The 20,489-nt window shown below is 34.2% G+C and overlaps 1 protein-coding gene across 1 annotated transcript in view; it reads right to left on the bottom strand.

Annotated features, from left to right (window-relative positions):
- LOC145693713 (ATP-binding cassette sub-family C member 4-like) overlaps window positions 1-20,489 on the bottom strand; it is a gene marked incomplete in the record, with an annotated part of 113,804 nt that overhangs the window by 43,447 nt on the left and 49,868 nt on the right. The window contains 5 exon segments of the mRNA XM_081769998.1: window positions 192-271; window positions 4,011-4,261; window positions 9,899-10,101; window positions 15,334-15,474; window positions 20,432-20,489. Of these exon segments, the coding sequence (XP_081626124.1) occupies window positions 192-271; window positions 4,011-4,261; window positions 9,899-10,101; window positions 15,334-15,474; window positions 20,432-20,489 (733 nt within the window).

Genomic DNA, 20,489 nt, shown 5'->3' with positions numbered 1-20,489 from the left:
TCGGCATCTCGTAACTTTTAAAACTACTTTGTCAATCTTTCCCTTATCCTTGCTTGTATGTCACTCTAATATTTTCTAAGAAACATTAGAGCAATTGAAATTTTATCTACTGCAATTTTACATGTTATTCTTAAGATTTATACGATTTACCTATTCTAGAAATACTAAGATTCTTATGTGTTATCACTCACCTGAAGAGTGTCAATCATTGCTTGCGGCAGATATTCGTCAATTGCTCCCATGTCCTTTGAGAAGCGATTCAAAATTCTTCCTATGAGATAAGAATGAATTTAATATACAAGTCTATTATAGCTGTGTGCACCAACGGAGTTTAAACGAGTGTTCACTCAAACGCGTTCAACATCAAACTTTCAAGTTTAAACGTGCTTCCAGAACTTTTATTGCACCATTGAAAGTCGAAGTTCAGTAAACCTCGTTTAAGTAAACTTCGGCCAATTTGTAAAATCGACTCTGATTGGTTGTCGTCTTTTGTCTCTAATCTTCGTTTAATAAAGTAACAAATGAAGAAAACATACCGCGTGCCAGTTTTTTCGACTTTCGAGATTGTTTGCATAGAGCTGTGAGTAGTCTAATTTCAGTGATCGTAATTGTGATGAAAAAAAAAAAAATAATGAAACCACGAACAAAAATTTTTTCCGAACACGAGAAACGTTTTGTAATTTCATTAGTGAAAAAATACAAAGACATTATTGAATGTAAACAGACTGACTTGGATCAACGAAATTTAAACCCCTAAGTTCGGCCATTCAAGCTAAAACCAAATTTATCCACCAATTGACCGAGACTTAACCTTGAACGTTGTTCATGCAACAGACATTACTTGGTTATGACTCTCGTTCAACAGTTGAACTTCGTTGGTGCACACGGCCATAAATTACAAGATATAAGGTTTAAGCATTTTACTAACGCTTACAGCAATTGAAGTGTAAGAAATGCAGAATCTTATAGGACAATAGGGCTACAAAACTGACTCCTTTATTTAAAGTAACACACATGATTTGCCAAACTAACCATGTAACTGAAACTGCATTTAATTCATTAACATTTGTTCCTCCGGAAAATACATTTATTTATTTATTTATTTATTTATTTATTTATCATTCACCTATAACAGAGCCAGTGCCATATTTACGATTTTGTTTCGCGAGGGGAGAGGGGCTTTACTAACTTTACTTCTGGACATGTGAAAATTCTGCAAGATATTTCATTTACTTTAAAATAGTAAATAAAATTTTGGGAAGTTTAAGCTCGAAAGCCCCCTTAAATACGCCACTGAACAGAGTTATTGCTCCCTTTTCAATGAGCATTACAATAACTGAAATAAATATCAATACTTATTTGAAAAGTGAAAAGAAAAAGAGAAATAATTATAATGCAATCAATCAATAAAGAGAAATGCAGCAAAAGTTATATGTTCACATACATACACTCGCTCACATGTACTTATATACATACATACTTCAAGAGGTATACAGATATATAGCCTATCAGAGATTTATACACACATGCATATATGTACGTACATATACGAGTACAACTGAAGTGTAACCCTATATATTCAATACAAAACATCGATATATATAAGAAAAGACACGAAACAACATACATCGTTTAAAGATTTCGATACTTTATAGCGAAGAAATTTAACACTCTTATGCTTTTACCAATTTTTGAGACAATAAAAAAAAATGTTGAACAAACACTAGTTCAACTCATAGGACACAAAAGAACTATGGCTTTTCTCTTACAGCTGTAAGCCCTTCACTCGTACCAAGGCAATCAATGAGTCACAATTATTTAGCTTTGTACAGGGACACTATTTTTCCAGTATTATCTTTGCACTTCGAATGAATTAGTCGCGGCAGCTGCTGCAATCGAGTTTGCATGCAGCGTTAGGAACTACAATGCATGTATGTTTATTTTAATACCAATATACATGATAAGAAAATTACTTTAACTTTACTAACTTGATCACTGATATTGGGGAAATGACACTTCATCTGACAATCCGCTTTTGTTATGTATTTGGTGGTTTTTGCTTCGTGAATACGAAACTGTAAGAATTTAAGAAGTGTGATGAAGAGTTGCTTCATGTACTAGTACTAAAATAAAGCACTGTAGTATGAAGTTACCTATTTTTAAATTAGTGTATACAAAGAGAAGGAACTAATAAGTGTGGGAAGTAGAAACTGAAACAACCAATCACAAAACGAATATAATTGCTTAGTTTAACAAGCGTGTTTCTCTGAAAATAAGATCTAACAAAAAAAAAAAAGTCCTAGCATAATTTATTGGATCATCATAATATAAATCCTATTCCAAGAATAAGCCAAATCCCCAAAATATGCCCTACTAGTTACAAGTCTCCAAACGGGTTACTTTACACATAATAAATGTATATAGATATTTGTGTTTGTGTAGATAAATAAACCATAATGTGTCTTTTGGACAAATAAATAAATAAAATAATAATGTAAGAACCGGTGTTATTTTCGGAGAAATACAGTAGTATTAAATGCAGAAAATTCTGCAGATTATGCTATTTTATTATTATTATTATTAATATTAATAATAATAACACTGACATTCTCTACAAAGGCCAGAGACAAAAGACGTTTGGTGTCGGCCCTATTGGTTTTCACCCTGTCAGGAAACAAGCTATTTCAAAACGGGATTCCCTTGCTCGTATATCGTACAATATTCTCAACTTAACGAAAAAATGAATTTTTGTCGTTCCGTTTGTTAACACATAATCACCCCAGACAAGTAACATTTCGATTCTATAAGGTTGGTTACTAGAATGGTTTAATAATATATATGCCCCACTTAACTTTTTTGAGTTCTTCAGTTTCCTCTACTTCCCTTCAAGAGAGAGTAAAACTTGGAAATCTGAACGTAAAAGACCTTTTTTTTTTTTTTTTTTCTGGCAGCCGTTCGTTTCCAAAAGACAGCAGCTGATAATTACCGACTGCTGAATGTTAGATGATCATTTTATATTCTTCATGGTTATCTCAAACTTTTCATTCACACGTTACACCACACAAAGTTCTATTGTTTCTTAGCTGTGGAAATTTCGTATCCCTTTTCATTAGCAAATTACCAAATATTTTAAAAATTCAAATTCGACGATTATTTACGAAAAGGCGAAAAGGATCTGGAAATTTTTCATAAACCTGGGAGCATAACTCTTTGTTTTATAAGTGATGGATATCTATATTTGTCATAGTAAAGAAAATATACTTATGTCATTGCAGTTAGTGTACTTTATCTAAAATATAATTTTTAATTTGTCAATATTGTATGATTAATTGGTCGTCAAATTTATTTGCAGTAGAAATGTGTTTTATCAGATAAAAATTAATTTGGCGTATAAATTTCTAACTACATTCTTATTTGCATTTATTTCAGTCAAATTTCACATCCATCCAAACGTCAATTATTCTAGAGATTTTAAACCGAGAAGTGTTATAAGTTTTTGTTTTGCAACTAAAAGTAAAAAAATGCAATATGAAAATAAAACACTAAAGCATTAAATTTGAAGTCTACATATGTAACAAGTATTAGACTTTTAATTATTTCATGATATCTTCATGCTTTAAAAAAATATTTAAAAAAATCTCAGATCGAGTTTCGAAATTTTGATCTTCAAGTTTCACAGGTTCACTACGAAAACTCAGTGCCTTACCACGCTCGTCTATCATGAGCACAAGTACTGCTTGCAGCTAGAGTCTATATAAAGAACGGAGGGAAAATTTAATTCCCTGTGTACGGATGTGTTGGAATTGGGATGGATCTAGGCTCACTTTTTTGGACTTAAGTCTCTGAAAGGGATTCTAGGTTTCTGTGAACAGAAGTGTACAAAGAATGACACTCTACAGTTAATGACAATTATCTCATACAAATAAAATATGAAAATCTTTGCATTTTAAACTTAAATTAAGTAAAGGAAATAAGGCATGTCATGGAATAGTTAAATTCCAAAGCATTACCTGAAGGATTGGTATCAAAGAATCTCATGCGAGCTCTTGTGATACTGTTGAACATCTTGTCATGTAGCCTTGTGGATGCTCGCATGCAGATGAAGAAGAAGAACAGAGATCGTACAATAGCTACCACTACTGTTCCTGCAATTAGTCCAACGTAAATGTACATACACAGATCTCGATCCAGGAGAATGTTACCCAATGAGGCGAGAGGCTCTGTTCCATTAGATGCTCGTTGCTGCTCTTCCTGGTTGGTCCTTCAAATACAAGTAATACAATGTTCATTAAACAAATATCCAAATCTTCTGTCACATGTAGAAAGTATAGTCCGAAATTAATAAAATCTGGTTTAACGTCCTACGTTTATGTCCTTTAGGCTAAGGGACATGGATGACTAACAAAAGTAAACAATTAAGGAATAATTACTGGTATGAGAATCTGGGAGTAAGCAGAATAACACTCAGAACACTATCGGACATGATGTTGCCCACCATAAAATCATTTGGCTAGAAATCAAATTGGGGACCCTTTACATCAAAGGATACCGCTCTACCACTGACTTACCATGCCCTCCAAATACAAGGTGTAATCAAAAACTCCTGTGAATGTAGCTGAACAGTGCCATCTATCGATGTTGCATCCATTTCAACTAGTAAGCCTGATTGGTACAGTCAGTGTCGAGTTTGAAGGAGTTGTGACATGTTAGTTGGCTTCCACAAGCAGAAGAGTGAGGACGTGTTAAGAGTGTCTTTCAAGCGCCAATATTAAGTTTTGTTCTAAGCTGCAAAAAAAGCCAAAAAGGCTCACGAAATGTCAAAATCAGCATATGGCGATGAAGGAGTGGTATTGAAGACTGTTTACAAGTGTTATGAGCAATTCAAAAGCGGCAAGAAGTCGGTTGAAAACAAGCAATGATCGAGACGTCCTCCAACATCAAAAACAGATGAAAATGTGCAAAAAGTGACACAAATAATTTGTTCAAACAGGTGAATGACTATTCGAGAACCTTCCGACGAACTAAACATCTCGTATGAGTTCATGAAAAGCATTTGAACCGGCTATTAAACGCGCAAATGGCTTCCTTCTTCACTACTAAAACGTGCCGTGCCACACTTTGCTTTTGATCAGCGAGTTTTTGGCCGAAAAAAATATTCCTGTCTGTCCACATTCGCTGTGCTCTCCAGATATAGCACCATGCGACTTCTGACTCTTCCTAAAAATTAAAACCGCGCTTAAAGGAAAACGTTTTGACACCATTCCTGACATTGAGAAGGCCACGACAGAACGGCTGAACGCCCTTCCGAAAGAATCTTTCCAGAAATGCTTCTAGTCATGGATTCAATGTTGGGATAAGTGCATTGCTAGCCAAAGACAGTTCTTTGAAGGAGATTAAATCAAATTTCATGTAAATTTATTACTTTGTTTCTAATTAAATTATTCACCGTATTTTTCATCACACCTCGTATAATTCGGGTTAATTGAAATTATGACAGACATTGTTCAATCTTTCACTTCATTTGTCCGAATAAAAGTGACCTGATAATGAAAGCAATGCTTTTCAGAAAAATAACGAAGGTTGTAACAAAAGCAACTTTTATGATGATAGTTGTTATGAAAGAACTGAACCAAGGTGTCTACTAAAATTTAAAAAATGAAATTTCGTGACTTTTTCGTGACCTTTTCTTTCCCAAACCATAAAATTTAGTAACACTCTCAAGAGCGAATTTAGGTGCGAATTGAGCCGAATTTTCATGCATGTGATAGAAGCGTGCTTTGCTTGCGATTTGGTAGCGTCTAAAGCCGACCATAGCCGACATTTTTGGTTGAATTTTGACGTTCTATAGAACAAAAGTTTACAGTCTATACTTCTTTTTGCACAGATTAAAAAAATCATGGCCCAAAAGCTAAATTGCGTGACTTTTTCTTGACTTCCATAGCCGCTTTCTGATTTCGTGACTTTTTCATCACTTTGTGACTTTCGTAACCGATAGACACACTGTGAACATATAATTCCAGTGAAAAAGTTCTCAATGTAGATTGTATAGATATAGTTACAACTGTCAGAAATTATAAATGAGTTTAGGCTAGTTGAATTTTGCAAGTGTAGTTTCCATTACTTTCGGTTAGCTGAGGTAAATGTGCCTTGCAAGCAGGCACGTAGCCAAGGAGGGGGGGTCCGGGGGATCCGTACCCCCCCCTTCGAGACCAGAAAGGAAAAAAATTAAGGAAGGATGAAACAAAATGAAATGAGAAAAAGAAGGATCAGCTTTAAAAATAAACTACAGGAAGCTTTTCGTTACTCTTTCTTATGAGAAAATTTGTATTACTTGCAATACGTGGTTACGAGGTGAACGATATATCCTGGAAGAGTCAGGGAATTTGAAATTTCTAGACAAGTTGCTGAATTTTCAAAATTTCTGCTACTAGTCAGGAAGATTTCAAGCTTCCGAAAGCATAGTGCCGTCGTGTAACAGCGTGGACATTTTTTATCATAATTTTCGTCATCGCATCCTTGCAATATCAAACATGTTATTTCAAAAACAATTTTCTACTGCTCCTTTAACCTGTCATTTGAAACAGACAGTAGTTGACGGGAAAATAAAAACAAAAATGTATGTGGAAAGAAAGTTCTGTTAACATTTGATTCAACAGAGAAAGGAACGCAGATATTGTAAAATATTTTACAAGACGTTATTAAGTATGTACTTTTTATAGTAGGTGCGGTCATAATGAAAGTCAAATTGTTATATTTGAATAAATAGAGGAAGGATGTAAATATTGTATAATCTTTTTCAATACTTTTTTTATTATTATTTTACTCTAGATTTCTTCATAGTTTATTAAAGTACTTACCAACATATCCTCACAAACCAATATATGTTGATAGTAAAGTAGTTCAAATTGATCGAGCACCTGGACCTTCAGAATTTCATGTCACCCCCCTTCCCTACACACACACACACCCGTTACCAAATCCTGGCTAAACGAACCAATATATGTTCCAGTAAAATTGTTTAGAATGATCGAGCCCCTGGTGTGATGACCACAGTATTTCATGTCACGGACCCCCCCTCCCCCACCTTCAACCAATCCTGGCTATGTGCCTGCTTGCAAGGAACATTCGCTGAGTGCCTAGCGGGTATTTATTTATCTTATCTTTTGTAAATAGGCATAACAAGTTTTAGTTGCCCATACTGACTCTTTCGCTACTTATAAACAGTGGTGTCATTCAAATCATTTAACAACTGATTCTACGTATGATTAATATTAGCAACCGGTTCTACAGTCAGTATATTAAATTGACTGTGGTAGCCAATCAGCATTCAGGAATTGTTTCGCTGTTACATATATAAACTGTCATTAGTGTGTGTGTGTGTGTATCTATATATATAGTGTCTGATGAAGCCAAGTGGATAGTTGATGAAAATATTACACGTTAATAATTTTTATAATCAACGTGTTATTTTGTTCAGCGAGTAGTTTAAATCGGATTTAAGTCTTCTTAAGCAAAGCTTGTACAAAGAATTTCCAGTTACAACTTTGAAATTATTCCTACTTTCTTCCATTCCGGCTACATGATCTGCCCACTTGAGGCTCATAGACTTGATGACCTTAACAATGTTTGGTAAATGGTATAAATTATGCAGTTTTTCGTCATGAAGTTTCCGCCATTCCGAATTCTCGTTCTTCTTGGGTCTGAATATTCTTTCCAGGATTTTTTTTTTTTCAAATAGTTTCAGTCTGTGTTATTTTCCTCAGTGTAAGAGACCATTTTTCGCAATCATACAGTTTGAAAAGCATGATTATCGTTTAATATATTTTAAACTTCAAATGTTTCGACAAAACTCGCGACGAAAAAAGATTTTGAACTGAATAATAACACGAATTTCCTGCTTTCAGTCGACATTTAATTTTTTCATGGAGTTGATTTTGGTCTGTTAATATTGATCCTATATATTTGAAAGTATCCACTTTATCGAAACTATTATTTGGAATTTTGACGCATCCACAATTTGCATTATTATGATCCAGACAAACTTCCATGTATTTAGTTATCTCTGCATTTACTTCTAAGCCTGTGTCCTAGAAAGCGTTTAATAAGATCTCTGTATGTCTTACTATTTTGTTCTCATATTGTATTTACATCATCAGCGTACGCCTTAACCTGGTGAATATCATTTAGCTCTAAGTCCCGATTGCTATCTGGTTTCCCTTATAGCGTACTCGAGAACAAAGTTGAATAAGAATGACGACAACGCATCTCCTTTTTCAGGCAATTTTCTCCGTAAAAGCTCATGGACAAGGAATTTTCCTACTGGGACTTTACTTTGAGATTCATTTAAACGCACCTTAATCTAACTAGCTTTTTTGGTATTTCAAATTCTGTAAGAATGTCGTACAACGTTACCCTCCTAGTTAAGTCGTAGGCAGTGGCGTATTTACGATTTTGTTTCGGGGGGGGGCTTTGCCTGAAAATGTGAAAATTCTGCAATATATTTCATATACTTTACTATAGTAAGTAAGATTTCGGGGGGGGCTTAAGCCCGGAAGCCCCCCCCTAAATACGCCACTGGTCGTAGGCCTTTATAAAATCAATAAATAATATTTGATATAACGGGATATTGCATTCCCAATTTTTTTTGAGTGTTTTTCGAATGGTAAATATCTAATCAATATTTGATCGATTTCACTTACATCCGTACTGACAGTCTTCAATAATCTCATCCGCGTATGGGATTAATCTTGCTAATAGAATGTTTGAGAAGATTTTATAGGATGTTGACAGAAGAGAGAGGCCTCAATAATTTTTACAATCAGTTTTGTCGATTTTCTTGTGAATTGAAGCAATGATTGATTCTTTCCAATTCCTTCTTTTTCCAGACAAGAAGAATGAGAGCCTAAAACATATAGATTCAGAATATGTATTACACGTGTGTAGGATAAGTAAAAATATCCGCAATGTAACTATAACTTTTCTTAAATTCTTCATATTGACCGCAATCCTCGTTTATTTTTATTGTTATGCTGTTATTGTCATGTTGTGAAAGTTTGATCCTGATTCCTCCATTTGTCTTCCTTTTGTTGCAGATAGATCATGGCCGCTCCACTAGAAGTTTGTACCAAAGAGGAACAACGAACAGTGATCCGGTTTTTGTGGTCGGAAGGTGTATCATAATACTTTCGGCGTAATACGGGAAAAGTGTTCTGCCGCATCGAAGTGCCTACGAATTCGTTGCAAAATTCAAATATGATCGCATAAGTGTTACGCACGAGGAAGGAGTCGGACGAGCATCTATGGCCACAAATGATGACAATATTGAATGTACACGTAACATGGTTCTGTTAGACAGACGAGTGACTGTTGATGAAGTGGCACTAGGTCCAGAAAGTAGTCATGATACACTTGATACGCATTCCGAACACAAAAACCAGATCACTGCTCGTTGCTTCTCTTTGGTGCAAACTTCTAATGGAACGGCCATGATCTATCTGCAACAAAAGGAAGACAAATGGAGAAATTAGGATCAAACTTTCATAACATGACTACAACAGCATAACAATAAAATAAACGAGGACAATGTAAGAAAAGTTACAGTTACATTGCGGATAATTTTTTGTCTTACCCTCGTATATTGAAAATCAGAAATTTGACGAAGAAAATCCATTAATTAAGTGCTCCGATAACACTGTAAGTATAGCTAAGAACATAAGAAATTCGAAAATCATTTATCAAACATTGAACCTAAATGTCTCAAAATGTTATTGACTCTTAATAAAGAAAAACTGTGTATCAAGTCTGTTATATTACAATTGGTATTTCACAAAATAAGAACTAATATTTTAACGTAAATACATTAAAGACCATAAGTTAGTATAAAGAAAGAAATAATTACCAGAATGTAATCCAATAATCAGTGCCAGTACAAATAACTTGTGCTAGAACAAACATTAAGAACATTATAAAGATGACACAGCAGTTGCCTCCTGCTTTAAAATATCCTTTGTAGACAGCGAAATCAACAGAACCTTTGGATCTCGTTTCTTCTATTTCTCTGGGTTTCTCTCGTACGTCTTCAATTTCTAATTTACTGATACTCTAGATGCAAGAAAGAAAATGAAGGATTAGTAATAAAGAGTAATGCTTAAAAGAAGCTGATGAATAATGAAGTACGTACAGGTTAAATTTACGGGTTAGGTTCCAAAGTTGGTCGTCCGGTTTTAGCAAAATTTTGAAAATTTATCGGAAAGAAATGGATAATTTGCTAGTTTGAGTGCTTGATAATATGCAAGGAAAGGAAAGTTGAGTTTATTTTTTCTTTATAAGCGGTTATAACATGCTATCATTTGGCAAACAGAGGGAACTATTTTGCGCAAGGTTACCACATGATAATAATAATAATAATAATAATAATAATAATAATAATAATAATAATAATAATAATAATAATAATAATAATAATAATAATAATTAATAATAATAAATAATTTTATTGTTGTTAAGCTATACATAGCAATAGACAACGTCAATATGTGATACAATATTGATACGTAAATATAAATAAATAATGATCTATATCTAAATTAATGATGCAATGACATTACAAAATAAATGACTATAACAATATGCATTTTAAATACTAGCTCAACACGAGATTAGAAAATACGTTACACTTCTATTGAACAATTAAAATACTCCTGTAAAGAATAAAAGAGCGTTGCAACTAATCAATTGTATAACTTACTTTTAAGTCTATCTATATGTTCATCTTTTAGTGATGCAGGCAACTTGTTATACAGTTTTATTCCAAGTGTATCATAGTGTATCATAACTATTTAACGATTTGGACAGTCGTTGATATGGGACATTTATGAGTTTATTGCTTCTAGTATTGTACGAATGGATATCTTGTCTGAGTTGTAAATTTTGGTTATTACTTTTTATATAGAGGAGTACTGTGTAAATGAATAGATAGATTATTGTCGTAATTTTAAGATTGATACACAAAGGTCTGCAATGAATTTGTCTCTGTTTGAAATAATTCTGATGTTTTTTTCTGTATTAAAAGAATGCTATTTACATGATAATTGTTACCCCAAAATAATATAAAATTATACTCTGAAAAAAAGCAAAGTAAGTTGATCTGACATAGTTATAAGGAACATGATTTTTTTAGTTGTTTTAGCAGATATACTACTCTTGAGAGTCTCCCAGAAATATAATTAATATACTGTTTCCACGATAACTTGTTGTAAATACAAATACCTAGAAACTTCACACATGTTGAGTTATTCTCAACAGACACTTCTTTTAGACCAAAAGTCATATGTTGAGTTTTATTCTCGTCAAGTAAAAAAAAAAAAAATAGTTTTAAACCAAATCACAATCTGATCCCATGTATTTTCAGTTATAGCATTAAGTGTACTAAGATCAGGACTAGTATTTAGGAAGGTCGTATCGTCAACATATAATATAGAGTAAGCAAATAAAAAGTAAGGTAGATCATTTATCACTAGTAAAATTAAAAGTGGCCCAAGTACTGAACTTTGGGGTACTCCGTACTTAACTGATGCAATACCAGATTTATTGTTATTAACAAAAACAATTTGTTTACGGTTTTCTAAGTAAAACTTGAATAGTCTTAAACCCTTGATACCGTAGTACGCTAATTTTTTAAGGAGAATTGTGTGTTCAACACAATCAAAGGCTTTACTTAAATCACAAAACTTTGCCTAAACAAAACTCTTGTTTTCAAAGCTTCTAATAACCTTCTTTACTAACGAATCGATCGCTCCAACGGTAGATCTACCCTTTTCAAAACCAAACTGTGAATCACTAATTACGTTATGCTTATCAAGATAATCACATAACTGCATATGTATCACAGTTTCAATAATTTTTGAGAAGACTGGTATCAGAGAAATTGATCGATAACTAGATGGACAATTTTCGGGACCCTTTTTATACACAGGCACAACTCGTGATAATTTTAAAACTTCGGGGAAGATCCCCTGTGTTAGACATTGGTTAATGCAATGGGTAAGCGGCAGAACAATACAATCAATAACTTTTTTAATTATTCGACAATCCATAAACATCAACACTGTTTGAACACTTAAAGTTATTTATTGGGGAGATATATTTCTGAATACAAAATTATCATGTATTGGATTTACAGATTTTTTCATTAGATTGCCTGCTGTTACTTCAGGTTTGCCAATATTATTGTGTACTTCATTTACAGAGTTCACGAAATAATTACTAAAATCTTCTGGATTGGGGTAAACGCAGTCCCGATTACTCTTAACTATAAAATTAATTACATTCCAAGCTTGTTTACACTTATTAACAGACGATTCGATTTTTGCCGAAGTATACTGCTTTTTCGCTTCATTAACAGCTTGCTTATATGTTTTCCTAGCTTTCAGGTAGGCTGACCTAGTTAATTCATTTTTCTCTCTCTTTATATATGTTTAAATGTAACATCACCTTACACTTCATTGAGTAAAGTTGAGGGGTATACTACGTGGAATTATTTTCTTTGTGTGGCATTTTAAGAGTCACTCTGATTAACTTTACAAATTTTTTGTTAGATGAAGATGTCAAAGTTATAGAGAAACAAATTCAAGAAGCGTTCAAACAGTGCATTAGAGTCATTGTAATTCGACAGCAATTCAAACCTATTCATGTTGCAGAGTGAATTCTTAAACTCAGATATTTTACCCTCAGTGATTGGCCTAGAGACAACTATTTTACATTCTGTGGACAAGGCATCAACCTCCTTACTTAATAGTGCGTTATCCATTTTTTTCCATACACACTCATGATCAGAAAATGGAAATATGGATACATCACAGAGTTTGACATTAATTGAAATTTATAAATATGTTATCAAGACAAGCTAGACATGCTGTTGGCTTCATATTTGTAATACTATAATTAAATTGCCTTAACAGTTTTATTAATTCATCTACACTGTTCTTTGTTATTGTTACGTCAAAATCAGAGTTTAGATCACCACTTACAACTATCTTAAAATTTCTAAAACTAGGCCTACTCAACAAGTTTAGTAGTTTCTCGAGAATATCTAGAAAGACTATTGAATTACCGTTTGGGGATCTGTACAGTGATACGAAAACCAACTGAAGACAATTAATAACGACACCTGTGGCTTCGAAATCGATTTCAGTACATAGAAACTCAAGGTCTAATTTCTTACACTTAAGTGAGAGCTTGTCTCTAACAAAAATAGCTACCCCACCGTGAGCACGGTGATTCCTACAGAAACTATTAACAAGTACATAGTCATCTAATTTATTAAACACAATTTCATCCTCTTTGCACCAATGTTTACTTAAACCTAAGACATCTAAATTATTATCATTCCCAAAGTCATTTAAAACTACATGTTTATTGTTGATCCCTTGAACATTTAAGCAGCCCACTTTAAAATCAATAGCGTGGTTTTGTTTTACATTAACTTGTTGTACTATAACCGCTTGCAGATTTTTAGCTAAGTCTGCATCATTAAACTCTATTGATCTAAAAGAAAAATTAGCATGAGCTAGAGGTATTGCATCACCTGAGACAGTAGACTGTGAGATTATGAGCTGAACAAATTTATTACACATAAGGTGTTTCCTATTGTTGTTTAGAATGTGACCTATCTAGAAAATGTAAATCAACGTACTTTACATTTGGGAAAAAAAAAACTTACATACCTTTGTTATTTTACTATTGGTACAATTCAGTAGTATATTTACACATGAACTCTCTGCCAGGTCATGTCTGTATTGTATTCCCACTACAAACACATTAGTCTTTGTTAACGTACTCAGCACTTTGCACAAGTTTCGCACTGCCCCCTGTCCCTCATTCCTTGCTACGTCATTTCCTCCCGCCATCACTATTAATGTGTCTTTCATGCTCATGTTTTTGGATAGCGATACACAATCTTTCAATACTTCGCTGGTTGGATTGTGGAAAAATAAAGAGGATATGTATTCTGAACATGGCTGCAGGTGAACAAACCGCACCAGTTGGTATCCTTACACAAAGACGAGGAATTATATTCTATTAATTTTAACAAAATACACTAGACTCCCGAGTATCCGTTCTAGTTTTCTTTTATCGTAATTAAATGAGGAAGGCAAGGAGTTGCATTGGCAACATTGCCAAGGCATTGGAAGCGGGTGTTTGTTACGATCCTCCTACGTGTCGTGTGCAAAATACAAGTTATGACAGGAAAAGAGCAGCGTTCTGCTCCTTGTTCATTGTTTCGTCAGTGTATAACGGATCTCAATACAGTACACTTGCCGCTGTTTCTGATTATAACTGTACAATACGTACAGTGCTGTATTCGTAAATTGTCCTTCGGGTATTATACTGTATTATAAAGTGAGGTTTGGTATAAAAACTTTGTCATCTGCTATTGGTGGGGCAAGAAATGAGTTCATAGAACTTCGGCCTATCCGCCTTTTTGTTATCCGGCCTGCCCTTCCGCCACATTATGCTAAATACTCGTGATACTACTGTAGGCCCAAACTTTCCTAACCCTAAATTAACCAGACCATACCCTATCCTACTTATCTCTACCTTACTCCACCCTACCCTATTCTATTATACCCTTTTAAAGCGGTCCTAAAAATGATTATTTTTAAATTTTCGTAACAGCTATTACGCTTTTTGTCGAAAACTCGGCGGACGACCAACTTCGGAATAAATGCTAAATTCACTTAAAAACAAATGCACTATCCGAGTTCACTAAGTAAAACCACTTTATGAGTATTACTGATATGTGTTTATGAATGTACAATAATAAATAATAATTGTTGATAGGTCGTCTCTTTCATTGCAGACGTACACAAGCAGACATTAGTAACATTCTTTCAAGTTAATTTTGGCTTTTGTATTTTCCTATTTGTAAATAGTACATACATCAAGAATTCATAGTTGAATAAGTTAAAAAAAAAAAAAAAAAACATCTTTAAGTTTTACGTCCCTTGGTTATGCCGGCTAGACTAAAGGATGCGGTAATGATGAGAAATGAGTGCAATGGTGGAATGAAGAAAGTAGAAGGAAACAGGAGAGCACCGAAAAACCGACGCACAGGGTGTTTGTCCACCACAAAGCTCACTTGCCGCAAGCTAGGATCAACCAAGGATCCTATAGAAGCTTTAAATTCTTTCCAGAATTATGATTTATTTTAAACACTTTTGTATTAAAAAAAAGTACTAATATTTATTTACAGAATGCTAAACTGAAACAGCTAACCTGGAGTCCCAGGTGGTATTTAATATGATTGAAAGAGAAAAAATATAACGTATGTACCTGTTTTGAGATCTGCCTAAGTGTGGCTGAGAACTTCCGGCCTACTTCATCTAGTTCTTCATCATCTTTAGTCAAGAGTGTAGCAAAATCTAAATCACTTCCTAATAAATCTCCGTACGAACCCTCAGCTTCTATGCAGCCCTGAAACAGAAAATAAAGACCTGTGTTTTATTCAGTGTTTTTAAATTAAATTTGAAATAAAGTTTCTGTTTGAAGTTTCTAAAACGATAAAGAATGCATTGTAACACTTCTATATATTAGAATGATTATTTTCTCCTTTAATGCTCAGTTGCACCAACTGAGGATTAATCCGTGGATAGGGATAAAACTAAAGTTAATCATCGAAGAGAGGATAATGTGTTGCACCAACACTGGTCTGAAGATTATATCGCTAAATCGTCAGATTAAGATTAACCATCGAACACGGAAGATTAATCCTTGACAACGTCGTGATCAGCTGTGAGTAGAGTGAATATGCTTGCAAAAGATTTGGATGTTTTAGATGAATTTGAAGTACTGGATGAGATAGAATATTCTGTCCGACCTAGAAGAATAATGAGAGACAGGAAAAATCCTTTTAAGTACTTCAGCGATAATGAATTATGTATTCGTTTCCGTTTGTCGAACTCTTTTGGATATTTTACATCGTTTTGTTGCAGGATTGCTTGCAGAAGATTACATCAATAATTTGGGTGTTTATGTAGTTATTTATGTGGTTATGTGCAGTGTTCGAAGTAGAAAAAAAAAGCAGAGGCGGTATGTTTTATTATGATTTTGACTCAACATACCGGCTATTTAAATATTGTCTTGACCACTGAAAAACCAGAGACGGTATGTCCTCATTAGTGAAAAACCAGAGGCGGTATGGCATACCACCACATACCGTCTCACTTCGACCACTGGTTATGTGGATATAAATGGTGCTTATTTCAATTGTTCCTAAAGCAAGAAACAGTGATATTTGTGTCAATAAAAATCTGTCATTACTACAATGGACCGATTAAAGTAGCATATTTGCACTAATTCATTATATTATTTATTTTATTAATTGACTTATTTATTAACTACAGTTTGTGAATTGAAGAAATTTAGTTTTTAGTGCCCACCTCGTAGAGATGGAATAGTAGTTTAAATTTATCTCACGTTTAAGGTGATTTATATTTATAAGATTCTACCTTGCTGCAAGACACTCTCTTGGGTTAATTATATTTTATGGTATAGGCCTACACTGTTCCATTCGTTCATTTAACAGGCCTACAGGCATTTTAAATCTTCACAATTTTGCTTTATTTGGGTTGGATATGTTCTTGTATATTAAATACTGCAGCAATAAGTATGAAAAGTAAAATAACAAACCGAAGCAGAAAATCAGAACAATTAACTTCGTATGTCATAAACTAGAATTGTTTCATTGTTACATTAAATTTGTTAGCATGTTCTGCAAATTTTACAACAAAAACCTATTGATTGCTGCTATCATGTTTTTACCGATAAGTCATGCAGTAACCACCGTAAGTAATAATTGATATGTATAGATTAAAAAAAAAAAAAAATGTAAGCATATTTTCATTAGAATCGCCGGAGCACAATTACTGTACGGATCCACAAATTTGTAAAATTTACAAAACAAATCTGTAATACTATTTTAATTAGGTCAAGTTGTAAACGTCATAGTTTTATACAGCCCTATTCGTGGATAAGTTAATCTTTTCTCACAGACTGTTGGTGCAACGATGTAAGATCTTTATCCAAAGATAAAAATAATCAACGGATTATCTTATCCGATCTTAATCCTCGGTTGGTGCAACCAAGCATAAGTGTTGTATTAAATATAATCCATTACAATATTTCGTTTCTTTTCATCTCGTTCTACTGTTCTACAATTATATTTCTACATATGGCAACACTGAGAATTCATAAATGCAAATGGCGGCCTACCACGGTGATTTCAATGATCTTGCCCTTTCAAGTTTTCCGCTCTATTACAGTTGCTTTCCTTTATTTAGTGTGATTCAAGGTGAAAAGTGGAAGAGTTTGTTTTAATAAAGAAAGAAGCAAATTAAATGTTGTGAAATAAAAGCCATCAAGACGTAATTCTGAATATACCTACGGTACCTAAAGATTCTTTCATCATGGTAATATATATATATATATATATATATATATATATATATATATATATATATATATATATATATTAGAACAGAAAGTTTAAACAGGTAAATTATTTTATTGTTCATATTCGTTGTATGACTTAAATAAATGTTATTCCCTCATCTCATTCACGCAATAAGTCTTGTGAAGTCAACCACTTGCTATATATGGATGCAGGGGCGTCATTTCAGACTTCGCTTGGAGGGGGCAAGAGTACCACCGACATAAGACTTCCACGTTTTGTACTAGCATATTAGTATACAATCGATTAAAGTATATGTATTCCTCAAACGCTTGAGGGGGGCAATTGCCCCCTCCTGCTCTCCGTAAATGACGCCCCTCTATGGATGACCTAAAGCTCTACGCCAACTATACGCATCACTAGAAACCAGGCTCCCTGGCCAGGGCAGGAGGGCATGGATCCCTGCCTCTCTCTCTCTCTCTCTCTCTCTCTCTCTCTATATATATATATATATATATATATATATATACAGTGGCAGATCCAGGTTATGATCAAGGGAGGGGCTAAACCATAATTTGCCGTTTTATCCAGTGTAAAGCAGAATTGAAGCCCATTTTATCCAGTGTAAATCTGAGCGTCAAGGGGGGGGGGGTTATAGCCCCTTAGTCCCCCTTGGATCCGCTCTTATATATATATATATATATATATATTGAATAGCATGGAAAGTACGATAAAACATATCTGCTGTGTTGGAGCATAGTTACTCGTTGTAGTTTGTTCCGTTCCTAGAGTTCGGTGGCCCAAAGCATTGAATGTAGGCTTGGGATCCCATTATTGGAATGAAACTAACAATATTATAAAGTTCTGCTTGGGGCCTAGTAAGAATATATTTCAACAATATGAAGATTCGGGCCCCATGAATGCTGAAATGAGACTAATGTTTATAAAGTCAATCTAGGGCCTTCTGCTAGTCGTTTGACAAGCTATTGCAGCACCATAAAGAAACAGAACAAGTTCCCACCCTAGGGCCCCATTATCACGTGTAAATGAATCTGACAGCTTTATGAAGAAAAGTCACCCCCCGCAGGAAAGATGGAGCCTCCAAGTGAGGCTCCTGCCGGGGCCCTATAGCCCCCAGTCCGAGACTACTAGAAACAGTAATAGCTTTTAACCGTGCCATCTGTATGGATTTATGAATAAACAAACGTAACTCAATACACCTACAAAGACAGAAAAAAAAAAAAAAAACCAATGGATTTCCAATTGGTGGGCACCAGGAGACATAAAAGAAGAACATTACGAATACAGTTCCTTTCAGTTGAGTCGAGTCGATTTTAAGTTTTAACGTCCCTTTCAGCAACGAGGCTATATGAGACGGGGCAGGACCTACTGATTAAGGTACAATCCGAACCACATGAGCTCCCATCAGAAATCGAATCTGGATCTCCCAAGCCAAAGGCGCGTACCCTAACCGCTTAGCCACGAAGGACCTTACAAATACCAACGAATAATGTCGCTTTGAGGTATTAAACAGAATAAAATAAAGCATACATTGCAGAAAGATTTCCAAGCAAGAAGGAAGGTAATACTCAAAACTCAGCTTACTATTGCTAACAAAGTTAAAGCCATCAACACATTTACAGTACACATACTAATTTGGCTTAATTATATGGACAGAGATTAATTTAATTAATTAACACGAATAATTCAAACTTCAGTGACAGAATTTAGAGTGAAACACCGGGAAGCTGCAATAGAGCGAGTGATAAGGAGGCATTGGTATCGCAGATATACTAAAATTCCAGAATTTTAAAGAACAGATTGAAAACTTTCGCTAATATTTCATCAAGTGAAAAGACACCAATCATCTATTTTGTGTAATATGCAATGCAAAAACAATACATCTAGTTATGACAGAGTTCACCAGAAACCTGAATCAGATGAACAAAAGCATCACAAATGATGGGCAAAAGAGTTCCACTGAACTTTTAAGAATCATCTCTAAGACAGTAACCCAGATAAATGACAATCAAATACTTGGCTTACGTAAATTAGAATATTTTCCGAATCAGTAGAATTTATGATGACCATCCAGGACAGAGTAATACCAACCCGAAACTACTGTAAATATATTAAAGCAAGAAATTCCGGCTGAAAACAAACACAAAATGAGGAGACTCATTAGAAACAACTGAACATATGAAAGGTTCGTGCCGCATAATGGCTTTCACTGATTACTTGAAAAGACACAACAATGGTGCAAGAACCATTCACCAGTTTCTGGCACATAGCATGGAATTAATCACTGATACCAAGCCATATTAAAAACATCAGCCAAATCCAGTACTTGAAAACAATAAATACAAACTCTATTGGAATCGAGAAGCCAGAACGGATGTAATGGTATTTCCAAACAGGCCACACATCACTATTATCAATGGACTGAGATGTGATCTTATAGATGTAGCAGTGTCATTGACTCAGAATATACGTACAACATTTAGTACTGAAATTGATAAACAGGAATATGGGGGATGAAATAAAAAAAAAAAAAAATGTAGAAATGTCAGAAAGTTACAGTAAGACCAAAAATTATCTCACATGCAGCTACGTCCCTAACAGAATTGTGAAGCAACTGGTACAGATAAATGCAAAGTAACTTCTAACAAATCTACAAAGATCAGTAATTCTAGACATCTGTCATACGAACAGACTGTTCTTTGTAGAAGAACTCCTCCAACAATCTACTCTTGTCAGAGGTAGCTATCAGATTATTAAGTTCAAATTGCTTTAAACCGAGGTACAGCAGTGATAATAATGAAATTAGAGCAACATTAACATGCAGAAAATACTGTTATTCCACACAATATTTCTCGAGAAGAGGTGAAGGAGACTTATCCTAGGGCTTCTTCGTTAATCGCGGAATATTACTAGAAGCTTTGTACAGAAATCACTTGAAATATATTTAAAATAATTACTCACATTATTCAGTATAATGATATGGTCTGCTTTCTTCAAATACTGTAACTGATGAGTGACT

This window comes from Thermobia domestica, chromosome 8 (genome assembly GCF_964235325.1).
Source record: "Thermobia domestica chromosome 8, izTheDome1.hap1.1, whole genome shotgun sequence".
Lineage (NCBI taxonomy): Eukaryota > Metazoa > Arthropoda > Insecta > Zygentoma > Lepismatidae > Thermobia > Thermobia domestica.
Note: the sequence above shows the minus strand (reverse complement) of the source record. Positions and strands in the feature narration are given on the sequence as shown.